General features: G+C 49.7%; 1 protein-coding gene across 2 annotated transcripts in view; it reads right to left on the bottom strand.

The window, feature by feature from the left end:
- Positions 1 to 24,645, bottom strand: part of ATP8B2 (ATPase phospholipid transporting 8B2) — a 61,618-nt gene that overhangs the window by 9,448 nt on the left and 27,525 nt on the right. For both annotated transcript variants that reach the window (XM_053368664.1, XM_053368663.1), the window contains 13 exons: positions 23,855 to 23,943; positions 23,021 to 23,217; positions 19,752 to 19,960; positions 18,345 to 18,388; positions 16,626 to 16,791; positions 15,740 to 15,928; positions 12,998 to 13,113; positions 11,741 to 11,905; positions 9,203 to 9,314; positions 8,700 to 8,805; positions 7,070 to 7,214; positions 3,269 to 3,452; positions 2,270 to 2,493 (listed from right to left, as the gene is read on the bottom strand). In XM_053368664.1, coding sequence (XP_053224639.1) covers positions 2,270 to 2,493; positions 3,269 to 3,452; positions 7,070 to 7,214; positions 8,700 to 8,805; positions 9,203 to 9,314; positions 11,741 to 11,905; positions 12,998 to 13,113; positions 15,740 to 15,928; positions 16,626 to 16,791; positions 18,345 to 18,388; positions 19,752 to 19,960; positions 23,021 to 23,217; positions 23,855 to 23,943 — 1,946 coding nt within the window. The remainder of the gene's footprint in view (positions 1 to 2,269; positions 2,494 to 3,268; positions 3,453 to 7,069; positions 7,215 to 8,699; positions 8,806 to 9,202; positions 9,315 to 11,740; positions 11,906 to 12,997; positions 13,114 to 15,739; positions 15,929 to 16,625; positions 16,792 to 18,344; positions 18,389 to 19,751; positions 19,961 to 23,020; positions 23,218 to 23,854; positions 23,944 to 24,645) is intronic.

Raw genomic sequence — 24,645 nt, 5'->3', positions numbered from 1 at the left:
TTCATCAGCCCTCAACAACATCAAGTCCCTAATCGACTCAGGACCCAAATAGCTGAAAACCAGGCCCTCCTAGTTATTTCATTGCCCTTAGATCATGGGTAGACAACCTAAGGCCCGGGGGCCAGATCCAGCCCAATCCCCTTCTCAATCCGGCCCGCGGACAGTCCAATAATAATAATAATAATAATAATAATAATAATAATAATAATAATAATAATTTATTATTTATACCCCGCCCATCTGCCTGAGTTTCCCCAGCCACTCTGGGCGGCTCCCAATCAGTGTTAAAAACAGTACAGCGTTACATATTAAAAACTTCCCTGAACAGGGCTGCCTTAAGATGTCTTCTGAATGTCAGGTAATTATTTATCTCTTTGACATCTGATGGGAGGGCGTGTTTTTACATGAGTAGAATGTGTGCTTTTCTTTAAAATGCATCTCTGGGTTATTTTTGGGGCACAGGAATTCGTTCATTTCACCCGCACCCCCCCCAAAAATAGTCTGGCCCACCACAAGGTCTGAGGGACAGTGGACCGGCCCCCTGCTAAAAAAGTTTGCTGACCCCTGCCTTAGATGGTTGAGGGGTGGCAGGAGAGGGCTTTCTCTGAGGCAGCCCCTAGGCTATGGGCCTTCCTCTCCACAGAGGTGTGTCGGACAACTTTATTACCCAGCTTTTGGAGAATTCTGAAGATGCACTGCTTTATTGCTATTATTGCTATTATTACTATTATTACTGTTGTTATTGTTGTTATTATTTACCCTGATTGCAAGTTGTTTAACTGTGTTTCAGTTGTTGTAAAATGCTCTGCGACCTTACTGTGAAGGGCAGATAGTAAATTACAGTGGTGCCTCGCAAGACGAAATTAATTCGTTCCGCAAGTTTTTTCTTCTTGCGAGTTTTTCGTCTTGCGAAGCACGGTTTCACATAGGAATGCATTGAAAATCAATTAATGCGTTCCTATGGAGACCGCTTGCCAGGCTGGCGGTGCGGAGAAGGGCTTTTCTCCCCACCGCAAGCCTTCAGGACAGGTACGGGAACAGAGGGGAAGGCGCGCAGCGCTTCTCCTCTGTTCCCGGGGCTTGCGGTGGGAGGAGGGTTTTTCCTCCCCACCGCCAACATTCAGAACAGCATTCTGAATGTTGGCGGTGGGAAGGAAAACCCTCCTCCCACCGCAAGTCTTCAGGACAGCCATCCGAAGGCTGGCGCGGGGAGAAGGTCTCTCCGCCCCACCGCCAGCCTTCGGAGGAGCCTTCCGAAGGCTGGCGGCGGGAGGAGGTCTCTCCGCCCCACCGCCAGCCTTCGGAGGAGGTCCGAGGACAGTGGGGAAGACGCGCTGCGCTTCCCTGCTGTCCCGGAGATTTCCCTATGGGCTTTCGTCTTGCGAAGGAAGCCCATAGGGAAATTCGTTTTGCGAAGCGCCTCCAAAATGGAAAACCCTTTCGTCTAGCGGGTTTTTCGTCTTGCGAGGCGTTCGTCTTGCGGGGCACCACTGTATAATGATTGTCATCACAAAGAAGACTGGCTACTTAGCAGGGTGGCATGATCCCCTTCACTGCGTGATCCCTGATAGGCTGGGATCACCGGTGTGGCCAATCCACGACAACTCTCCTTCTCTCGGGGTGAAATTGCTGCCTTCAGCGATGCATTTAGCGACTTACTAAATCTACACCCCACCTTCTTCCTCCGAGGAGCTCAGGGTAGGATGAGTCGTCCCCCCCCCCCGTTTAATCCCCACAACAACCCAATCTTAATTCATTTGGCTATGGCAGGGACGTCCAACAGGTCGATCGCGATCTACTGGTCGATCCCCGCGAGGTTTTGGTAGATCGAATATGATCTCTGGCTCCCTTTCCTTAGCGTCGCTAAAACTGACTCCTGCGCCACCCCATTATTGTTTTATCTCTGGAAGGGAAGACGGAGCTTTCTCTGTGTTGCTGTTTTCACCCCCCAAAAATGGAGTTTTGCTTCCCAAAAGAAAGCTCAACAATTTTCAGCTGAACTCCCCCCAAAATGGGGGTAGATCACTGCCAGCTTTTAACTCTGAAATTAGATCGCAGTCTCTTGAGAGTTGGCCACCCCTGGGCTATGGCAATCAGGGAGCCAAATTAACTGTGCTGGAAAGCCTTCGTGACACCATCCCCTGCTTTCTGTGACCCTGATAGGCTACGCTCACTCAACGTGCGGCTAATCTAGGAAACATGAGCCTGGAGGAAGCCGCCACCGCGGACCCCCGCCCCACCCACCCCTCCAATTCGCCAGCCAAGTCACCTGGGCAGAGAAGCCACAGAAGAAGCCGAACCAGAAGTGCACCATGGTGAAGGCAAAGTTCTTGTAGAAGAAATAGCAAAGGAATTTGCACATGCGCAGGTAGGACCAGCGCCCGTGGACCAGCAGGAGGCGCTGCAGGAACTTGAACTGCGAGAAGGAGTAGTCTGAGGCCAGCACTGCCTGTATGCCCTCCTGGCCGCTGATTCCAACACCGATATGGGCGGCTGGCGGGAACGCAGGAAACGGAAAGAGGGGTAAGGGGAAGTCAGGCTACTAAGGCATCCCAAGCTCAGATCCCCCACCTTCCATCTTAGGAAGGACAAAGCACATGTGGTTCTCTCTGTTTCTAAAACAGGAGAGAGGAGTCTTTTTTCCATATAGGTAAAGGGACCCCTGACCATTAGGTCCAGTCGTGGGCGGCTCTGGGGTTGCGGCGCTCATCCCGCTTTATTGGCCAAGGGAGCCGGCGTACAGCTTCCGGGTCATGTGGCCAGCATGACTAAGCCGCTTCTGGCAAACCAGAGCAGCGCACGGAAACGCCTTTTACCTTCCCGCCGGAGGTACCTATGTATCTATGTATCTACTTGCACTTTGACGTTCTTTTGAACTGCTAGGTTGGCAGGAGCAGGGACCGAGCAACGGGAGCTCACCCCGTTGCGGGGATTCGAACCGCCAACCTTCTGATCGGCAAGTCCTAGGCTCTGTGGTTTAACCCACAGCGCCACCCGCGCCCCTCTTTTTCCCATATAGAGGACCACATTTCCTTCCAAGAGGCCACAATCCAGTGGTAGGCAGTGCCTCAATTCATCAGGGCAGCCAATTGGCTCTGCCTCTCTTTGGAACTTTCCCACCCTGCAAAGGCCTTCGTCACGAAAGTCTGCTTATTTCCTCCTCCCTCCCAGCGCGTTTTCCTTTTGTGCTGTGGCATTTTTAAAAAAACAAACGCATCCGCAGAACTAAAAAGACAAAAGCTCACGCAAGTGCCGCCCTGGGACTCACTCTTGATCATGCTGACGTCATTGGCCCCATCGCCGATGGCCAGCGTGACGGCCTTCTTGTACTTTTTCACCAGCTCCACCACCTGGGCCTTCTGTAAGGGGGTGACGCGGCAGCAGATAACGGCTTTGCAGGCGCAGGCCGTCTCCAGGAACTCCAGCTCCATGTCGGCCTCCAGGGCGTGCGCCTACGGGGAAAGAGAGGAGAGTGAGGGACGCTCAGTGCGACTTGCTGAATAACTGGATTAGCATGCAATGCCCTAAAAGAAAATGTGATGAAAATGATGTATAGATGGTATATTACACCTGTTACGTTAGCGAAAATATATAAAGTCAGTAATAAATGTTGGAAATGTAAAGAAAAAGAGGGAACATTTTATCACATGTGGTGGGAATGTAAAAAGCTGAAATGCTTCTGGGAGATGATATATAATGAGTTGAAAAAAATGTTGAAATATACATTTATAAAGATACCAGAAGCATTTCTATTGGGCATTGTGGGGAGTGATAGAAAGGAATGTAAGCTCTTTTTATATGCAATAACAGCAGCAAGAGTATTATTGGCCCAAAAATGGAAGCAAGAAGAGTTACCGTCGATTGAAGAATGGAGGATGAAGTTAATGGACTAGGCAGAACTAGATAAACTAACAGGAAGGATTTGAAACCGGTGGGACCAGAAATTCACGGAAGACTGGAGTAAATTTACGGACTATTTGAAAAGTAATTGTGAAGAACAGACGACGTTTGTAGGGTTGCAAGAAGTTTTGTGAGGAGTAATATTAGAAGTATTGTAAAATTGGACAAGGGGGAGGATGATTTGTTAAGAGATGTAAAGGCAATATAAAGTTAAGAAATGCATAAGAAGTGGTTAAAACGGTGGATCACCAGAGGTGCAGATGGAAGTCCAAAAAGATTGTATAAGTGATAAGTTCTGTGGTACATTTTATAATTTATATGTTAAAATTAATAAAAATATTATGAATAACTGGATTAGGCCCTGGGCAGATTCCCTGCAGACAAAAAGGTGATGGGGATGGTATCTCCAGGGGGGAACTACAGTTCCCAAAATTCCTTTTGGGGGGGGCAAGTCGTATGTGTTTAAGAGGTGACATGATGGAAGCTTATAAAATGAAAGTACAGTGGTGCCTCGCAAGACGAAAAGAATCCGTTCCGCGAGTCTCTTCGTCTTGCGAAGCAAGCCCATTAGCGGCTTAGCGGATTAGCGCTATTAGCGGCTTAGCGGGCTTAGCGGATCAGCTGTTAAGCGGCTTAGCGATCAGCTGTTAAGCGGCTTAGCGGATCAGCTGTTAAGCGGCTTAGCGGATCAGCTGATAAGCGGCTAAGCGATCAGCTGTTAAGCGGCTTAGCGGATCAGCTGTTAAGCGGCTTAGCGGATCAGCTGCTAAGTGGCTTAGCGATCAGCTGTTAAGCGGCTTAGCGGATCAGCTACTAAGCGGCTTAGCGATCAGCTGTTAAGCGGCTTGGCGGATCAGCTGTTAAGCGGATCAGCTGACAAGCGGCTTAGCGGCTTGGGGAAAGGGGGGGGGAGGAAAAAAACCCTGCAGGAACTCGCAAGACATTTTCGTCTTGCGAAGCAAGCCCATAGGAAATTCGTCTTGCGAAGCACCTCCAAAACGGAAAACCCTTTCGTCTAGCGGGTTTTCCGTCTTGCGAGGCATTCGTCTTGCGGGGTGTCAGCGCTGCCCAAGGTCCCAGCTCACACAAGACCAACGCTGCTTCTTGCTCAAGTTAAAAAGTCTTTATTGAAGTTCAGTCTCATTTCCAGACGCGCAGCGCGCAACGCTACATCTATCCATCAGACCGTAGAAGTCCCATCTGAATCTCCTCCCCCCTGACACCAGCTTAAGATTCTAGCCTTACTCCACCTCTTCCTCTGTTCCTTCTTTCTCTGGGTCCTTCTGCTAGTCGGAGTCTCAGCCCTCCGAGATTCTTCTGACGCTGATTCTCCCGACTCCTCCCCCCCCCCTCTTTCGGGCTTTAGGACCTGGCTCCCAATCCGGGTTTTCTGCTGTCCCGCGCTCCTCCACATTTGAACTTGGCGCGCGCGCGCAGCCTCCCACTTTCCTTCTGACCGTTACACTTGTGTCACTGCTCCCCCTTTCGGGGAGGCTAGCTGGACCTGGCCTTCCCTCCGTCTCCCCACTCCCCAATGGAGGAGAAACTGGTCCTGACTCACGTGACTCTTCCCCCCCACTGTGCTCTGGTGGGGGAACTGGCCCTACTCCTCCGCTACTCCTTTGGGACTCCCCTCTGGTTCCTTGTTTATGGATCGTCCCCCCTGGGATTCGCCTCGCCCTTACCATAGGCGCCCCCTCCTGGGAATCTTCTGATTCGCTGGAGAAGCTCATGGAATCTCTCGGTCCACTGTCATATTCCCCTACGCTCCCCTCTGATTCCTCTCCTCCGCTCTCTATTTGCTCTCTCCCCTGCTCTTCTGCTCCTGAGCCTCTGACACGGGGCACCACTGTATTACATGGAGGATAGAGAATTGTTTTTTTTCCCCTTCCCTCTCTCGTTACTCTTATAACTTACAAGCACCCGAGTCAAGTGCTGGAAGGTCCAGGGCAACTAAAAGGATTTTAAAGTTAAACTGTGGAACTCACCGCCACAGGGGCAGTGATGGCCGCCAACTTGGAAGGCTTTAAAAGAGGATTGGGCAAATACACGGAGGAGAAGCCAAGGCGCAATGGCTATGTTCTACCTCCACTGCTAGAGACATTATGCCTCTGAATACCAGGTCCTGGGGATCGCAGCTGCTGCTGCTGCTGCTGCTGCTGCGGTCAAATCCAGCATGCAGGCTTTCCACGGGCACCTGGGAGAGCAGGATGTTATCCAGCAGGCGTCTATCCCACATAGCTATCATCCAGATAAAGAAGCAAATAACCCCTCCAGGAAAATAATTATTATTAATATTATATACAGCCCTTCATCCAAAGATCACAGGGTGGCTCACAACATGAAAACACAAAACTAAGCATTAAGATCAATTCAACAGTGTAAATAACTTTTGACGGATGTAATAATGGAATACTGAAAGGCTCGATTTATTTAAAATATGCAGGGATTTACGTTAGGCAAAATGAACCATGGAAGGAGGAGAAGGGAAGTCACTGATATTTTACGGTTGGTTAAATGAATGTTCTGAATTTTAAAGCAGAAAATTTAGTAACAAATACAGACACACACACACACACAAAATGAGAACAAAAAATGCATAATAAAACAAAAACAAACCATCAATCTGCCTCCCACAAGACCATATGTAGAATGTGTAACTGTAGCTGCGAGGGGCAATAGTGTCTCTCAAGGACTCTTCGGACACTTAAACTACAGCTCTCAGGATTCTTTGTTTAAAGAGGTATTAAAGGTAAAGATAAAGGGACCCCTGACCATTAGGTCCAGTTGTGGCCGACTCTGGGGTTGCGGTGCTCATCTCGCTTTATTGGCCGAGGGAGCCGGCGTACAGCTTCCGGGTCATGTGGCCAGCATGACTAAGCCGCTTCTGGCGAACCAGAGCAGCGCACGGAAATGCCGTTTACCTTCCCGCTGGGGCGGTACCTATTTATCTACTTGCACTTGGACGTGCTTTCGAACTGCTAGGTTGGCAGGAGCTGGGACAGAGCAACGGGAGCTCACCCATTGCGGGGATTCGAACCGCCGACCTTCTGATTGGCAAATCCTAAGCTCTGTGGTTTAACCCACAGCACCACCCGCGTCCCTATTAAAGTACTTTAAATGTATGGTGTGAATGCGGCCTAGGTACCCCCCCCCGGCGCCCACTTACCAGGCTGTGCCCATTGATCACCAGGGCGTACTCCCCAGCCACAGCCTCCAGCACGGACGTCAGCTTCGAGGCAGAGAGCTTCTCCTGGTAGGTGAACCCATTGCCCACGGACCGGGAAGAGTCCACCAATTTCTCTCGAGCCTTCCTGCCGGAGAAGGTGGGGAGGAAAGCGGGCGGGGGAAAGGATTTGAGAAGCGGCCACGGAAAACCAGCCAAGGACTCAACTGCCTTCTTCCCAAACCCTCTAGGGACAGATTCAGAAGGTCAGAAAGAGCTGCAGCAAACCATTCCTGGTTACCTTTCCGTTTGTGTGGCTTGGAAAGGGGCAACGGGTAGCACAGAGATGAGAGAGAGAGAGAGAGAGAGAGAGAGAGAGAGAAGAAAGAAAGAAAGAAAGAAAGAAAGAAAGAAAGAAAGAAAGAAAGAAAAGGAGAGAGAAGGAGTAGCAGAGAGAAGTGTGGAAATGAGAGAGTGATTGAGAGAGAGAGAGAGAGAGAGAGAGAGAGAGAGACTAGAATACCGTACTTTTTGCTCCATTAGACACACTTTTTTCCTCCTAAAAAGTAAGGGGAAATATGAGTGCATAGAGGTAGAGCTGCGCAGCGCCTGTCCTGAGAAGCCGGAGGAGGAACAGAAGGGTCTCCTTCTGTTCCTTCTCCAGCTTTGCTGAAGGGGCACTGCGCCTTCTCCCTCTCTGGGCAGCGCCCCTCCTGTGAAGGAGAGGCGCTGCGCAGAGAGAGAACTGTGCAGCGCCCCTTCAGTGACACGCCTGTCCTGGAAGCTGGAGGAGGAACAGAAGGGACTCCTTCTGTTCCTTCTCCAGCTTCGCTGAAGGGGCGCTGTGCAGTTCTCCCTCTCAGAGAGGGAGAACTGCGCAGCGCCCCTTCAGCGACGCGCCTTCCTGGCTTCTGCCTTAGCCGTGCGCAGCCTCTTCGGGCAGGGGGAGCCTTCATCCTGCTGCCCTGAAGAGGCTTGGCACGGTTATCCCAGAAGCCAGAACAGCCACACGGTATCCCAGAAGCCAGATCCCTCTTGCTGTTCTGGCTTCTGGGATTCAGAATAATTTTTTCTTGTTTTCCTCCTCCCAAAACTAGGTGCGCCTTATGGTCTGGTGCATCTTTTGGAGCGAAAAATACGGTAGAATAGAATAGAATAGAATTTATTATTTATACCCCACCCATCTGACTGGGTTTCCCCAGCCACTCTGGGCAGCTTCCAACAAAGTATTAAAATACAGTAGTCTGTTAAAGATTAAAAGCTTCCCTAAAGAAGGCTGCCTTCAGATGTCATCTAAAAGAGAGAGAGAGAGAGAGAGAGAGAGAGAGAAAGAAAGAAAGAAAGAAAGAGAGAGAGAGAGAGAGAGAGAGAGAGGGATAGAGAAGGAGAAGTGTTGCCCCTGACCATTTTTGGTTTTTGCCCCACCCACTGCTGTCTTTAGACCTGTCCATTTCACGAATCCGGCCCCACTGCTGGAACAACACCAGTAGCAGGAAACGCACCTTGACTAGCCAACAGAGCAGCACTTTCTGCTTGCACTCAATGTTTGGTGCCAGAGAAATGGAAAAGCAGAGAAAGCTCCCCAAAGGAGGAGCCACCACCAAGTGGGCCACGCCCACGGGCCTCCACTCACCGCAACTCCTGCCGCACCTCCAAAACTGTGTGCCCCGTGATGATGAAGACCTCCGTCATCTCGTCCGTCAGCATCTTGCAGGAGTAGCCGATGTTCACGGCCGTCTCTGAGGGAGGAGAGAGAGGGGACAGGCCTGAATCAAAACCCAAACCCTCCAGGAGTCAAAATTTTCAAAACGGGGCCCTGAGAACCTATCTCGAACGGCAGAGCCACAGTTCCCAGAATTCCCTGGAAAGGGGGACCGGTGGTGAAACCACTCTGGGAACTCTGCAGCTCTGTGAGGGAAATAGGCAGGGGGGTCTCCTAACAACCGTCAGCAGCCTTCACAAAATGGCAGCTCCCAGAATCCTTTGGGGGAAGCCATGACGGTTTGCGGTGGTATCACAGCGCTTTGAATGTACAGTGTGAAAGTGGATTTAGGAAGCTGTGCCGTAATAAAGAGTTGCGAGGGTCGGGCTGCAAAATGTGACACGTTCCGCTGGCATTTGGAACGGCCGCCTCACCTTGCTTGTCTCCCGTCAACACCCAGATCTTGATGTTTGCCAGCGTGAGGAGAGCAATGGTCTCCGGGACGCCCTGCTGCAGCTTATCTTCGATGGCGGTGGCCCCCAGCAGCTGGAGGGAGACAGAAACAAAAGGCAAAGTTACCTGACGCCACAAAATGGGAGATCTCTGACTCCCGGGTCCAAATTTGGCCCGCGAGGCAGCTCCTCGCAAACCGCAGCCACCTGTCGGCATTTGCGACCTCCTGCAAAAGGCAGGAACACACGCAGCGGCGAAGGAAAGATCAGGAGCTTAAAATGAGGGGCTCCTTTGGAAGCTCCCGATTAAAAAAAAGGGCACATTTATTTAAAGCAGTCAATGTGGTTCCTTACAGATATATTGCTGGACTCCCGACTCCCATCATCCCCACCCACTAGGCAAAACTGTCAGAGGCTGATGGGAGTCCGGATGGCTATTCCTGTCAGGCTACCCCCCGATCTGAATTATTTGTAGGTGGGTTTTCAGGGTTAAGCCTCCCAAAGGGTTATTTCGGCATGTTGTTGTTTAGTCGTGTCCGACTCTTCGTGACCCCCTGGACTAGAGCATGCCAGGCACTCCTGTCTTCCACTGCCTCCCGCAGTTTGGTCAAACTCATGCTGGTAGCTTCAAGAACACTGTCCAGCCATCTCGCCCTCTGTCGTCCCCTTCTTCTTGTGCCCTCCATCTTTCCCAACATCAGGGTCTTTTCCAGGGAGTCTTCTCTTCTCATGAGGTAGCCAAAGTATTGGAGCCTCAGCTTCAAGCTCTGTCCTTCCAGTGAGCACTCAGGGCTGATTTCCTTAAGTGTGGATCGGTTAGATTTTCTTGCAGTCCATGGGACTCTCAAGAGTCTCCTCCAGCACCATAATTCAAAAGCATCAGTTGTTCGGCGATCAGCCTTCTTTATGGTTCAGTTCTCACTTCCATACATCACTACTGGGAAACCATGGCTTTAAGTATACGGACCTTTGTTGGCAAGGTGATGTCTCTGTTTTTTAAGATGCTGTCTAGGTTTATTTTGGCATACAATGGAAAAACCAAAACGAAATTTAAAAATTTTGTTTGTTTGTTTAAAAAAGGGTTATCTAAGGTATCTAACTGTTGGAGATGCAATAGGAATAATGCTTCTCTAAAACATGTTTGTTTATAAAACGGCTTTTAGATTTTAGCAAAAAAATTCCCTCCCAAGAGGAGTGGATATGTAAAATGAGTGACTATACAGTGGTACCTTGGTTTACAACCATAATCGGTTCCAGAGGCCCGGTTGTAAATCAAAACAGGTTGTAACCCAAGGCGAGCTTTCGCCAATGGGGCCTGCCCCCAAAAATGGGTTGAAGGGGGGGAAAAGGGCTGTAATCCAAAAAAAGGGACACACACTTCCGGGTTTGATGTGGTTGTAATCCAAAATGGTTGTTGTCAGGGAACTGACATCAGAGATTAGCGGAGAGGGAAGCCGCTCCAATGATGCAGGGGAGGGAACTAGCAAGGAGAGAGAGCTTCTGCTGGGGAAGGAAACCAAGGTGACACCAGGAAGAAAGGGGAGGCTGAGAGTACTTTGGAGGGAAGGCTCCGAGACTCTTCCAGTGAGATCAGTGGGGAGAGCGCAGGACCTCCGCTTGGCACGCCTACTCTGCGCAGAAGGCTTCCGCGCAGAGAAGCTAGGCGGAGACTGGCTGTAAAGGAATTTTTATGTTGGAAGAAGTTCAGGAAACGCCCACTGACGGATTCTGCCAGTGATTGAGACAGTCGCGTTGTAAGGGGCTGTCAAACTAGGGAAAGGTTTAGCTATACAACCCGCTTGGAGCAGTTTGGAGTTTTACGCATAAGCAACCCCAATTCCCATTATAGTTGTAATCCAAACCAAGGTAGCACTGTATACAACTGGGGAAAATAACAACAGCCATAAGGTTACAGTCAAATCAAAAGTTAAAACTGCAATGGAAATGCTTTGAAGAATATCTAGATAAACACTGTTCACAAAACAATACGCTGATATGTATAGACTAAGGCTGTAGAGTGTATAAGAAAAGCGATGTTTGAATTGAGATACGAAAGAAAGTTAAAATAAGGAATGCAACGTTAAGATGTAATATAATCGAGAAGAGATATTGAGTATTGGTGGAGGGAAGCCGAGGGCGGGTGGTGGGACTACGTATGTAATTTTATTTATATTTTCTTTAGGTTTTTTTCCTTTTGTCTTTTTTGTATCTTTTTGAATTGTTTAAAATAAAAATTCATTATTTTCCCAAAACAAACAGCGTTTAGATTTTAACCCGCCCTGGCCCAACACAATACACCTACAGTTGCAATTTATGTAATACATGAACAACTAGAAATGTATATTTAGTGAATAGATTGGAAAATTTTCAGATGTGATGGATGGAAGTAAAAAAATGGTATAAGAGATGAAAATATGTTTAATTACTGTTAAAAATGATATGTCGGAAAACTAATACAAAAAAATATATATGGGAAAATAAAGAACAAGAACGTGCAACACAGCGGTGAAAAACACCAACCATCATGTCGTTCTCTACTTCCTCGTAAAGCCGGGCCAATCTCTCCTCGCGACCCTCGCCGGCGGAACTGGCTCGCTTCAGGCGCTCAGCCCAGCCCGCGTAGTAGCTCTCTTCAAGGTCGCGATAGGCAAGCACCAACGTCCGCAGACCCTCGCCGGCATATTCCTGGAGGTGGAGAGGAGAAGAGAAGGAGGAGGTGGAAAAGCCGGAAGCACATTTTGCAGATCACCGTGGTTTGCCCCCAACTCCGTACAGTCATACCTCTTGTTACGTTTAAGGTAAAGGGACCCCTGACCATTAGGTCCAGTCGTGGCCGACTCTGGGGTTGCAGCGCTCATCTCGCTTTATTGGCCGAGGGAGCCGGCATACAGCTTCCGGGTCATGTGGCCAGCATGACTAAGCCGCTTCTGGCGAACCAGAGCAGCGCACGGAAATGCCGTTTACCTTCCCGCCGGAGCAGTACCTATTTATCTACTTGCACTTTGATGTGCTTTCGAACTGCTAGGTTGGCAGGAGCAGGGACTGAGCAATGGGAGCTCACCCCGTTGCGGGGATTCGAACCGCCAGCCTTCTGATCTGCAAGCCCTAGTCTCTGTGGTTTAACCCACAGCACCACCTGCATCCTTGTTACGTTTACTTCAGGTTAAATCATTTCAGGTTGCGTCCTGCGGCGACCCGGAAGTACCATAAAGGGTTACTTCCAGGTTTTGCCACTCGCGCAAGCGCTCAAAATGACATCACGCGCATGCGCAGAAGCGGTGAATTGCGACCTGCGCACATGCAGACGCGGGTTGCAATCATGTTGCAATCGGGGCTCTGGAACGGATCCCCATTCGCAACCAGCGGTACTACTGTACAATTCTATTTAATTGTCGCTTTTTTTTAAACACGAAAGCATCCGAAAGGGGTTTAGAATGCAAGAATAGCAACACGAAACCAAACGTAAGAACAGCCTTTGAACAAGAACCTAAAAATGCTGATCCGCAGAGAATACGTTAAGAGGACGGCTCACACCCCACCCCACTCCATTAAAAGCAGGAGCAAAAAAACAGAGGACACACACAAACATTCCCAATCCCTCTTCAAATTACGGCCCAATTGTCCAGGCCAAAAAGAAAAAGAAAAAGAAAAGAAAAAAAGTTTGGCATCTAAAACGCCTCTATTCAAGTCGCCCAAATTGGCAACCATCGCTAGCCCCACAGAACGGCAGTCTTGCTTTCCACTCACCCCCCCTTACTCCCCCCAAAAACTACTTACATTCAGATGGTCAGTGGTGACGTTATACAGCTCCTGGTGTCCCGGGTGAAGCCTCTCCAGCAAAATGGTGTCTGCTCCTTTGCAGTACAGCCGGATCTGCCCCTCGTGGTTCCGTACTTATGGGGAGCAGGGAGGGGAGGCAAAGGGAGAGGAGACAAAAACCCCACAGATTTCAAGCACAAGCAGGTTGAAATTTATTTATTGCTGTTTTAGCTGTTTTAACTACATATATTTCACCTCGAGCTCGTTGGAGGAAAGAGGTGAAATATATGTAGTTTCGAGTTGAAAAAAAATGTTTAAAATAACCTTCTCTCAAAAACCTGGAGCTTTCCTTTTAGGAATTCTAGGTGCTGAAATCCCAAAGGAGCAGAAAAGATTATTTGTGTATGCAACCACGGCTGCCTGGATGTTACTGGCCTAGAGATGGAAAGAAGATAAAATCCCCACCAGAGAAGATGTTAATGGACTATGATGAAATGGCTAAAATGACCGGAAGTGTCAGAAATCAGGAAGACCAAAATTTTAATAAGGAATGGGGGGAATTTAACAACTTATCTTAAAGTTGTAAACAGTTAAAATCGTTAGGAGGACTGGAGTAACACTTGTAGCTTAAGGTTGAATTCTGGACATACTGGAAGAGGTAAAGGATTTGGAATATCATAAAAGATGCAGGAGGAAATGATTAATAATAAGACCCACAAAGGGGAGGGTGGAAGTCCAGGAGATTCCTTGGAATCCAGTTTTATGTTGTATATGTGACTGTAAAATTTCAATCTGAAACACCAAATAAATAAATTTCTGAAAAGAAAAGAAATATATGCAGTTTCTTCCTCCTGCTGTATTTTATCCTCTCAACCACCCTGTAAGGTAGGGCAAGCTGGGGCGGGGGGAAAGAGCAAATGAGATTGACTGGCCGAAGGTAGATACCTGAAATGAGTCACAGAATCACAGAACTGTAGAGTTGAAAGGGACCCTAAGGATCATCTAGTCCAACCCCCAGCAATGCAGGAATATGCAGTATGTCCCACACGGGGATCAAACCTGCAACCTTGGCGTTATCGGCACCACGATCTAACCTGTTCAGCTATCCAGTGAGTCTACCCTCTCTCTGTGGCTGTAGACTGTTTTTCATCCTGAATTTCAAATTGTGGTAACCCGGACTTGCTGGAGAAGGGCGGGCAATAAAGTTAACCCGTGCCTCCTGCTACGATTTATACTCACGCCAGCCTTGCGAGGTAGGATAGGCTGAGAGAAGATGGAGAGGTCGGCAACCGAAGGCCCGTGGGCTGGAAGCGGCCCGTGAGGGTCACTTAACTGGCCCATGAGCTGGCCCCAAACTGAGCCGCCCACTTGGCGAGTCAGAATCATAGAATCACAGAGCTGGAAGAGACCACAAGGGCCATTGAGTCCAACTCCCTGCCAAGCAGGAAACACCATCAGAGCACTCCTGACATATGGTTGTCAAGCCTCTCCAAAGAAGGAGACTCCACCACACTCCTTGGCAGCAAATTCCACTGTCGAACAGCTCTTACTGTCAGGAAGTTCTTCCTAATGTTTAGGTGGAATCTTCTTTCTTGTAATTTGGATCCATTGCTCCGTGTCCGCTTCTCTGGAGCAGCAGAAAACAACCTTTCTCCCTCCTCTATGTGGCATCCTTTTATATATTTGAACATGGCTATCATATCACCCCTTAACCTCCTCTTCTCCAGGCTAAACATGCCCAGCTCCCTTAGCCGTTCCTCATAAGGCATCGTTTCCAGGCCTTTGACCATTTTCGTTGCCCTCCTCTGGACACGTTCCAGTTTGTCAGTGTCCTTCTTGAACTGTGGCGCCCAGAACTGGACACAGTACTCCAGGTGAGGTCTGACCAGAGCAGAATACAGTGGCACTATTACTTCCCTTGATCTAGATGCTATACTCCTATTGATGCAGCCCAGAATTGCATTGGCTTTTTTAGCTGCCGCGTCACACTGTTGGCTCATGTCAAGTTTGTGGTCAACCAAGACTCCTAGATCCTTTTCACATGTACTGCTCTCAAGCCAGGTGTCACGCATCTTGTTTTTGTGCCTCTCATTTTTTTTGCCCCAGTGCAATACTTTACATTTCTCCCTGTTAAAGTTCATCTTGTTTGTTTTGGCCCAGTTCTCTAATCTGTCAAGGTCGTTTTGAAGTGTGATCCTGTCCTCTACACCGCTACACCGGCGCAGGGACTCTCTTCCGCGTCTCCAAAAATCGTGTCTGCGCATGCTGAGACACTGAAAATTGCTTCTGCGCATGCCCAGGTGCTGAAAATCGCTTCTGCGCAGGTGCGATTTTTGGCATGTACAGAAGCAATTTCTGGCACCGCAGACATGCGCAGACGCAATTTCTGGCATCTGGGACTGCGCAGAAGCAATTTCTGGCGCCGCAGACATGCACAGACACAATTTCTGGCAACATAGACATGCATAAACGCAATTTCTGGTGTCTGTGCATGTGCAGAAGCAATTTCTGGCGCCATGGACCTGCACAGACGCAATTTCTGGCATCTGGGCCTGCGCAGAAGCAATTTCCGGCACCGCGGACATGTGCAGATGAGATTTCCAGCGTTGCACTACGCTGGCCTGGCCCACGGAGGATCTGCGCAGGAGTGATCCAGCCCATGTCCAGAAAGCCTTGCTGACCCCTGCACTAGCCCAGGGTTTGGTAGCCACTCCCCTGTCATGCCATCCCCATCTCCACCGGCGCCTCCCCTGTTCTCACCAATGACTGACATGCGCTTGCGGACGTTGTTGAAGTCCAAGATGGCGAGAAGCTGGTAGGTGACAGGCCGCCCCAGCTCCTGGATCACAATGGTCTTGGGGGTGCGTCCGCGGAAAACAAAGCCAAAGTTGCGGGAGGCGGTCACCAGGGCGCCCTCATCTGGGGACTGGGCTTTGTAAAACAACTCCCCTGTTTGGGTAAAGAGGGAGAAGAAAAAGAGAGAGAAGGGAATCTGAAACTGGCGCTGCAGAACGGATGCATTTCCCAAGAAAAAAAATATTCTGAACTAAACAGTGGATGTATGATTTCTGTGGTTCATGCTGTGGCCACAGACATGATATGTGATTTGACGGTGAGTTTGGGGTAGCCCAATGCAAAAATCCTGAGAATCCATGTGGATCCATGCTTTGCAACCACGTTTTTGCGCCATTGGGGCCCCACAAAACAGTGGGTGCGTGATTTTTTTGGTGCAGGCTATAGCCATGGACATGCTATGTGATCTGACGGTGAATTTGGGGTGACCCAATGCAGAAATCCTGAGGATCCATGTGCTTTTACCTCCCCCCTCCCAGGCAGCCTCCTTTCTCGCTGGCGTCCCTTATCTCCCTCCTGATCGCTTGCCGATTAGCTGCTCAGCGGCTTCGTTTCAACACCCCCTTCCCTCTTTCTTAAAAAAAAAGCAAGATCTACTTTTCGCCCCCGGGCAATTTGGCTCCATTTCCCCTTACTTTTTAGGAAGAAAAAAGTGCGTCTTATGGAGCGAAAAATACGGTAGTTCTCCTTCAAGGAATAACATGCTGTAAACTTCAGAAGACTCTCCATCCCTGTAGCAAGACCAACACCTCCTCCTCTTCCCCCTGATTTTTTAAAAGACCTCAATCCCAACCTGGGCTCTTCTCCTCGGACATGACCGTGTGGCAGAGGGAGAGGAGGCGGAAGAACTCATGCACATGAGGGTCGCCGAGCTTGACCGCTTCCAGCAGCGCCGCGTCCCAGAAGGTGAACTTGGGGTCTGCCAGGGGATTGAAAGAGAAGTCCACTGGTTCCGTCTTCTGGGGGAGGCCGGGAGGAGGAGGAGAAGAAGAAAGGATTACGAACAGTGGTGGCCGGGTGAGCGTAGGGACTGGTAGGGTGGGAGGCCGGGAGCTCGACAGTAGGGGGCGCCAGAGGCAATGGCAGGTGGAGCCAATGAATGTAGTTTCGTCCCCCTTCTCCTGCTCCTGATCCCTGCTGAGTTCTGACATGATCAAAACTGAGAGGAAGGAGGGGGAAGATGCTGGGAGACAGACAAGCCTCCTGGACCGGATGTAAGAAAAAAGGCAGGCAGGTGAGGAGCTGGCGGAGAGCCGAGTGAAGCTGGTGAGGCACAGCCCCCATTGGCCCAAATACAGCAGCCTCCAGTGGCCAGCAATATCACCCAAGATAACAATTGCCTATTTTTTGAGGCTATTATTGGATTGTTGTGGGACGCGGGCGGCGCTGTGGGTTAAACCACAGAGCCTAGGACTTGCCAATCAGAAGGTCGGCGGTTCGAATCCCCGCGACGGGGTGAGCTCCCGTTGCTCGGTCCCTGCTCCTGCCAACCTAGCAGTTCGAAAGCACGTCAAAGTGCAAGTAGATAAATAGGTACCGCTCCGGCGGGAAGGTAAACGCCGTTTCCGTGCGCTGCTCTGGTTCGCCAGAAGAGGCTTAGTCATGCTGGCCACATGACCCAGAAGCTATACGGCGTCTCCCTCAGCCAATAAAGCGAGATGAGCACCACAACCCCAGAGTCGTCCGCGACTGGACCTAATGGTCAGGGGTCCCTCTACCTTTACCATTATTGGATTATTGTAATTGAAAACTAATAAAACGAATAAAAACTTGACGTTCTTATCCCCCAAAAAGTTTTTGATTGAGTTTCCACTGAAATGAGGCTGCATTTTAATGTTGTATTTTAATCTTGTTTCCTAAGCTGTATTTCAATCAATTGTTTTTATATTTGGTGTTAGCCACCCTGAGCCCAGTCTTGGCTGGGGAGGGTGGGGTATAAATATCTAAAAAATAAAATAAATAAATAAAATAAAATAAGAATTATTCTAAAATAATAATGCCTGTTTTGACGAGGGCTAATGGAGGGCATATAAAAAGCCACCCTACATAAACTTTTTTTTGGGGGGGGGGGGATCTGCAGCGAAGGTTTCATTTAGCCCACGTTTTTAAGTCAATGGGACAACATTTCTGCTTCCAGGACAAATACGCCACTCGGAACACAAAAACTCCTCCTTTCGAACAATGGATTTTCATCCTCCAGGCAGGACATTGGGGAGTTTAAAATTAATCTCTTTTTTTAAATAGATTGTAAGCTCATCGGGGCAGGGACTTTGTCCTTTTACGCGCTGTGGAATGCCATGCATCCTAATGGGAGTATATAAATTAATTAGGTGACCATTATCACTGTTATTATTCCCGTTAACAGGTGGCAGCTCTGCGGGTGGCTGTTTCCGCCACCACTTTCCTTCCCCCTCCCCACCCCCCTCCCCTTAATAAGACCCCTTAATAAAACCCCTTTCCCCGCTCCTTTCTGCCATCCATCTCATCGCCGAGATTCTCCCACAGCTCCTACCTCTCCAAGCTCAGCCTTGTAACCCAGAACATCCAGGACATCACCTGCGAAACAGAGAAAAATAAAGAGCGAGGGTTACGACCCAGGAGGGCGAGAGAGAGAGAAGGTATCGACATACCATAGTAGGATGCTACCATAGTAGAACACCATCGCTGTTCTGGCTTCAGCGATAGCTGCGCACGCAGCCTGCATTCGCTCCATTAAGACACACACACACATTTCCCCTTACTTTTTAGGAGGGGAAAAGTGAGTCTTATAGAGCAAAAAATACGGTGGCTGTTTATTGCCTTGACATCTGGTGGGAGGGCGTTCCACAGGGCGGGTGCCACTACCGAGAAGGCCCTCTGCCTGGTTCCCTGTAACCTCACTTCTTGCAGGGAGGAAACTGCCAGAAGGCCCTCGGCACTGGAACTCAGTGTCTGGGCTGAATGATGGGGGTGGAGACGCTCCTTCAGGTGTCGTGGACTGAGGCCGTTTAGAAGGAGCTCCATCTGCCCCTCGCTTCCCTCTACAGCATGTGCAGAAACTGCTTTCTTGACCGTTGGGCCCATTCTTGGTCTTGTCCGTTCAATCCGCTGGAATCTGTCTTCACATGCAGTGGAAGTCCCTAACTCACTGGGGTTTGAGACCCACTGGCTACCCTCGCCTGGTGCAGCCAGTCACCTGAACAGTACAGTGGTACTTTGGTACTCAAACAGCTTGGCTCCCAAACGCTGCAAACCCAGAAGTGAGTGTTTTGGTTTGTGAACATTTTTTGGAAGCTGAACGTCTGATGCGGCTTCCGCTTGAGCGCAGGAAGCTCTTGCAGCCAATCAAAAGCCGCACCTTGGTTTTCGAATGGTTTCGGGAGTTGAACGGACTCCCGGAACGGATTAAGTTTGAGAACCAAGGTACCACTGTAGTGAAGAAGAAGAAGAAGAAGAAGAAGAAGAAGAACCAATAACAGCAACTAATAATTTGAAAGAAGAACTAAGAAGAAGAAGAAGAAGAAGAAGAAGAAGAAGAAGAAGAAGAAGAAGAAGAAGAAGAAGAATTACTACTACTACTACTACTACTGTGGTACCTTGGGTTAAGTACTTAATTAGTTCCGGAGGTCTGTACTTAACCTGAAACTGTTCTTAACCTGAAGCACCACTTTAGCTAATGGGGCCTCCTGCCGCCGGAGCACTATTTCTGTACTCATCCTGAAGCAAAGTTCTTAACCTGAGGCACTATTTCTGGGTTAGCAGAGTCTGTAACCTGAAGCGTATGTAACCTGAAGCGTATGTAACCCAAGGCACCACTGTAATTTGAAGAAGAAGAACCAATAACAGCAACTAATAATTTTTTTAAAAAAACCCTAGTCATAATGACAGCAAAACTGGTTTCAAACCCGGCTTTGTCTGCATTTTGGGCCACCTGGCTTACCGTAGCTGCGCCCGTTCACTGAGCACTTGCTGAAGACCATGATGTTCTGGGTGAGGGTGCCCGTCTTGTCAGAGAAGATGTACTCCACCTGCCCCAGCTCCTCGTTGAGGGTCGTGGTCCGGGCCTCGGCCGGCGTGCACCTCTTCACGCAATACATCTTCTTATCCCAGTTGATGAAGTAGCTGTGCCCAAGGCGAATCACCTCCACGCTGCACAGACACGGGAGGAGGAAGAGGTTAGCGCGGGGATAGAAACCAGCCTACTACACCAAGGTAAAATTCATTCCCCCGCTCTCTCTTTCTGCCTCTGGCCCAAACTACGACTGGCACATGGCCCTCAAAACATGCCCAGAAAGGCCCTCGAGATGGAAAGGGTTCCTTGCCTCTGGATTGGGCCCAGGGCCTGAAGAGATCCACCAAATGCCCCCCAGCCTGCCTGGAGACTCCCCAAAACCACAGATTTACAGACAGGCGGGTGTAAAAGCTGCTCTGAGCCAGTGAGCTAGAAATCTGACGAATGAACAAAGAAACAAACAGGAGCCCCAAGAAATGAGAGGAAGATCTCGGAATCGGCTAGTCACAGGCCTGAAACGCTCTCCCCTACCAGGGTTTGGGGAAAGGGTGGAAAGATAGAAGACTATACCTTATAGAAAAATAGTAATTTGCCTCATATATTGAGTCAGGTCATTTGGTCCATCTAACTTAGTAGAGGCCAACTCCCCATTTTTAAAAGGTAAAGGGACCCCTGACCATTAGGTCCAGTCGTGACCGACTCTGGGGTTGCGGTGCTCCTCTCGCTCTATGGGCCGAGGGAACCAGCGTACAGCTTCCGGGTCATGTGGCCAGCATGACTAAGCCGCTTCTGGCGAACCAGAGCAGCGCACGGAAACACTGTTTACCTTCCCGTCGGAGCGGTACCTATGTATCTACTTGCACTTTGACATGCTTTTGAACTGCTAGGTTGGCAGGAGCAGGGACTGAGCAACAGGAGCTCACCCCGTCGCGGGTTTAACCCACAGCGCCACCCGCGTCCCTACTCCCCATTTACAAGTGACATTTTTGCATGCAACTGTGCACACTTGCAGTACCAGGAACCTGGAAATGGGAAGCACCCTGGAGAGTCCAACTGGCTTGCGAGAAAGGTAAAGGACCCCCTAATAGTAAAGTCCAGTCAAAGGTGGGATCGCAGCGCTCATCTTGCTTCAGGCCGAGGGAGCCGGCATTTGTCCACAAACAGCTTACCAGGTCATGTGGCCAGCAAGACTAAACAGCTTCTGGTGCAACGGAACACCGTGACGGAAACCAGAGCGTACAGAAACGCCGTTTACCTTCCCACCGCAGCCATACCTATTTATCTACTCGCACTGGTGTGCTTTTGAACAGCAGGAGCTGGGACGGAGCAATGGGAGCTCACCCCGTCGCAGGGATTCAAACCGCCAACCTTCTGCTCGGCCAGCCCAAGAGGCTCAGTGGTTTGGACCACAGCTCCACCCGCACGCCCTGGCTTGTGAGCAGACCCTCCGCAGAGTCCAAAGGTCTTCTTGCGAGCTGGAGGCCTCATTGCTTAACACATGAGCAAGCCCCACTGCCCTCCAGGCTTGTGCGAGCCAGAGGGGCAGCGGAGGTCTTCTCGACCAGCTCAGCTGATGGGCAGCGGAGGTCTTCTCGACCAGCTCAGCTGATGGGCAGGGAGGCTACTTCCCTGTGTGTCAGCTGTGCAAGCTGGAGATGTCACTGGGATTGAACCCGGATCCTTTGGCAAGCAAAGCAGTTGCTCTATTACTGAGCTATGGCCTTCCCTTAAAAATAATTGCTTGTGGAACTGAACTAAGCTGCCTTAACTGTCAACACTGACCTGTCTCTCCAGGTTTTAAGGCAGGAGATGCTCTCATCTGTACCTGGGAGATGCCAGGATTTGAACCTGGAACCTTCTGCATGCTGTAACCACTAAGCTACATCCCTTATGCAGCTCACAGGATGTTATGGAATGGGATATCCCACTCACCCCCTACCTCACCGTAAGCTGCAAGGACCCAAGCAAAGCTGGAAGAGGATTTCGGGGGGCGGCGCATGCTCTTACCTGGGGGCTAAGGGTGTGAGAGAGAAAGAGAATTTCGTGCTGAAGAATTCAAAAGAAAAAGAGAAATTAAACCAACCAAAAAAAGAACAGACACAGATAGCAGGGTTGCAGGCAGAAAGGCAGGGAGAAAATAAGATGAAACCAAAAAATAGGAATGTGGCAGTGCAGCCATCAGGACATACTAAACGTGGATGACAGAGGCATTGTTAGGAGAAGGTGGGAGAGATGAAACTGGTCAGATCATTCCTGATAATAGCATCAGATGCCCGCTTCCTAAAATTCTGCCTGCTCACCTCTTTTAGAATCAAAGCTGGAAGGGGACCCGAGGGTCATCTAGTCCAACCCCCTGCAATGCAGGAATCTCAACACGCAGTCCCCCATCCAACTTGAAACCATACCAGACCCTGCTTAGCTTTGCAAAGGTGCAAGCAGTTTCATCGCTGCACCACTAGGAGGATCCCAACTCTCAATACCGTCTCCTCCTGAAGTTATAGGTTGGTTTTGAGGGAGCTCAGGGGTCTGGACACTGCCTGTCTAAAGACCCTGGGATCAGGAATCAAGGATTCAGGGACAGCAGCCAATAAGCACAAGCTGCAGTTGCAATCTCAGCCGTGAACTCACTGGAGATGAAGCAGTAGGCAAGTCACTCGACCTCAACCTTCCCCATCTGTAATAGGGGTGTAATAAATGCTGGCATGTCTTACAGGGGTTGATGCAATGATTGTTGACCTGTATTACATAGGGGCTGTGCCTGCACGAAGCTGCAGAAGGATCAGTCTCACTGACCCTTTCTTTCTGCAAGGAGGAGAATGGGAGATTTCGCTTTCGTTTTAGACGCCTTGCAGTTTGTCGTGACATCCAAAACCAGGCAGATTACCGTCAGTACACGCAGCAGAAGCAAGCTACCTCCAAACCCTAGTTTATGAAGCTGGCTTGTTTTCCCTAACCATGGTTAAGATCAACCATGGCTAAGACTAACCATGGTAGACTAACCATGGTTAAGATTAACCACAGGCCCTTTTTAACAAACCAAGGCAACCGTACGTCAGGACTGTACCCCGTTAATACAATGCTACCCTGTTATTGGAGAACTAAGCTACTGAGAATATTGAAAGGCATATCCCATAATTGCTAGGAATTATTAAGGGCGACAAAAACGGTGGGAGGGGGATGAGAGCGCCCCAAAATACCTGACGTAGAGGGAGATGGGGACGACCGTGTTCAGGATGATGATGTAGGACCAGAAGGAGAGGAAGCCAGAGAAAAAGGCACTGTCGACCGCCTCGTCCCAGGGCAGGTAGATCTGGAAGCAGGCGCCCACCTCGTACTCCCAGATGGAGTTGCCAATGGCCAGGATTACGCCCATGCACACGAGAAAGCCAAAGATCTGCCAGGGGGAGGTGCACGGAGTATTAAAAGCGGACAAATAAAACACACAAAGAGAGGGCAGGATCTTCTATGCTCAGGTGGAACAGGAGGGCGGACTCCTTGCTTAAAAACCGTTAACTAGAAGGTTGGTGGTTCGAGCCCACCCAGGGACAGAATTCCTGCATCACAGGGGGTTGATAGGGATCGGCAACGTGTGGCCCATGGGCCGGATGCAGCCCACAAAGACCGTTTTACCAACCCACGAGCTGCCCCCAAACTGAGCCGCCCACTCAGCGGGTCCCCCACGCACTGCCCTAAATCAGCACAACTCACCAAGCGGCGCCAGAAATTGCGTCTGCAATGCCCGGATACTGGAAATTGCGTCTGCGCATGTCCAGACGCTGAAAATCGCTTCTGCACAGGTGTGATTTCCGGTGTCTGGGCATGCGCAGAAGAAATTTCCAGCGCTGCGGATATGTGCAGACACAATTTGCGGCGTCACGCTGCGCCAGTCTGGCCCATGGATGATCTCCATGGGAGAGATCCGGCCCATGGCCAGTAAACCTTGCTGACCCCTGATCTAGATAATCCTCAGAGGGTCACATCCAACTCTAAAATTCTAGGAAGGGAGGGAGGAAGCAGGGAGCTTTACGTACCCAAAGCACCAAGGTGTTCATCAAGCGGTCAATGCTCGTTCTCTTGAATTTTGTGCGGCCGCTGTTCTGCATTAGTTTGGTGTCTGGGCCTGTAGGAGCCAGAGAAATAAACATACAGGAGGAACGTGAGGTAATTTACAGTGGTACCTCGGGTTAAGAACTTAATTCATTCCAGAGGTCCGTTTTTAACCCGAAACCGTTCTTAACCTGAGGCATGCTTTAGCTAATGGGGCCTCCCGCTGCCATCGCCATGTGATTTCTGTTCCCATCCTGAGGTAAAGTTCTTAATCCGAGGTACTACTTCCGGGCTAGCGGAGCCTGTAACCTGGAGTGTTTGTATCCCCAAGGTGTTTGTAACCTGAGGTACCACTGTAATGTGACTCCAGCATTTAAAACATTTGCGCTGGCTGCCCATCTCCTCCTGAGCCAGGCCCCAGGTCCTTGTAGATTTTCTGCATTGGCCTAGATCAGGCACATCCAACTATCTTTTTTAGGGGGAGAGACCATGGTTGTTGAGCATTTTCTCCCCCTTTCCTTTCCTTTTTTTGGGGGGGGGGGCGGGGGAGCTAACAATCGCTTAGGATCCACCAGGAACATCCCGCGATCGACCAGTAGATCGTGATCGGCCGGTTGGACCTGCCTGGCCTAGATGACCCTTGTGGCTCCTTTTCAACTCTCCAATTTTATGGTTCCATGAAATGAAATGTAACAAATAAGTCAAGGTTGGGGAGCATTGACTTTCCCCCATTGTTGTGACCTTGTGAAACAATTCTTCCTCTTTTCAACCTATC

This window comes from Podarcis raffonei, chromosome 16 (genome assembly GCF_027172205.1).
Source record: "Podarcis raffonei isolate rPodRaf1 chromosome 16, rPodRaf1.pri, whole genome shotgun sequence".
Lineage (NCBI taxonomy): Eukaryota > Metazoa > Chordata > Lepidosauria > Squamata > Lacertidae > Podarcis > Podarcis raffonei.
The sequence above is the reverse complement of the archived record's forward strand: the minus strand, read 5'-3'. Positions and strand labels throughout refer to the sequence as shown.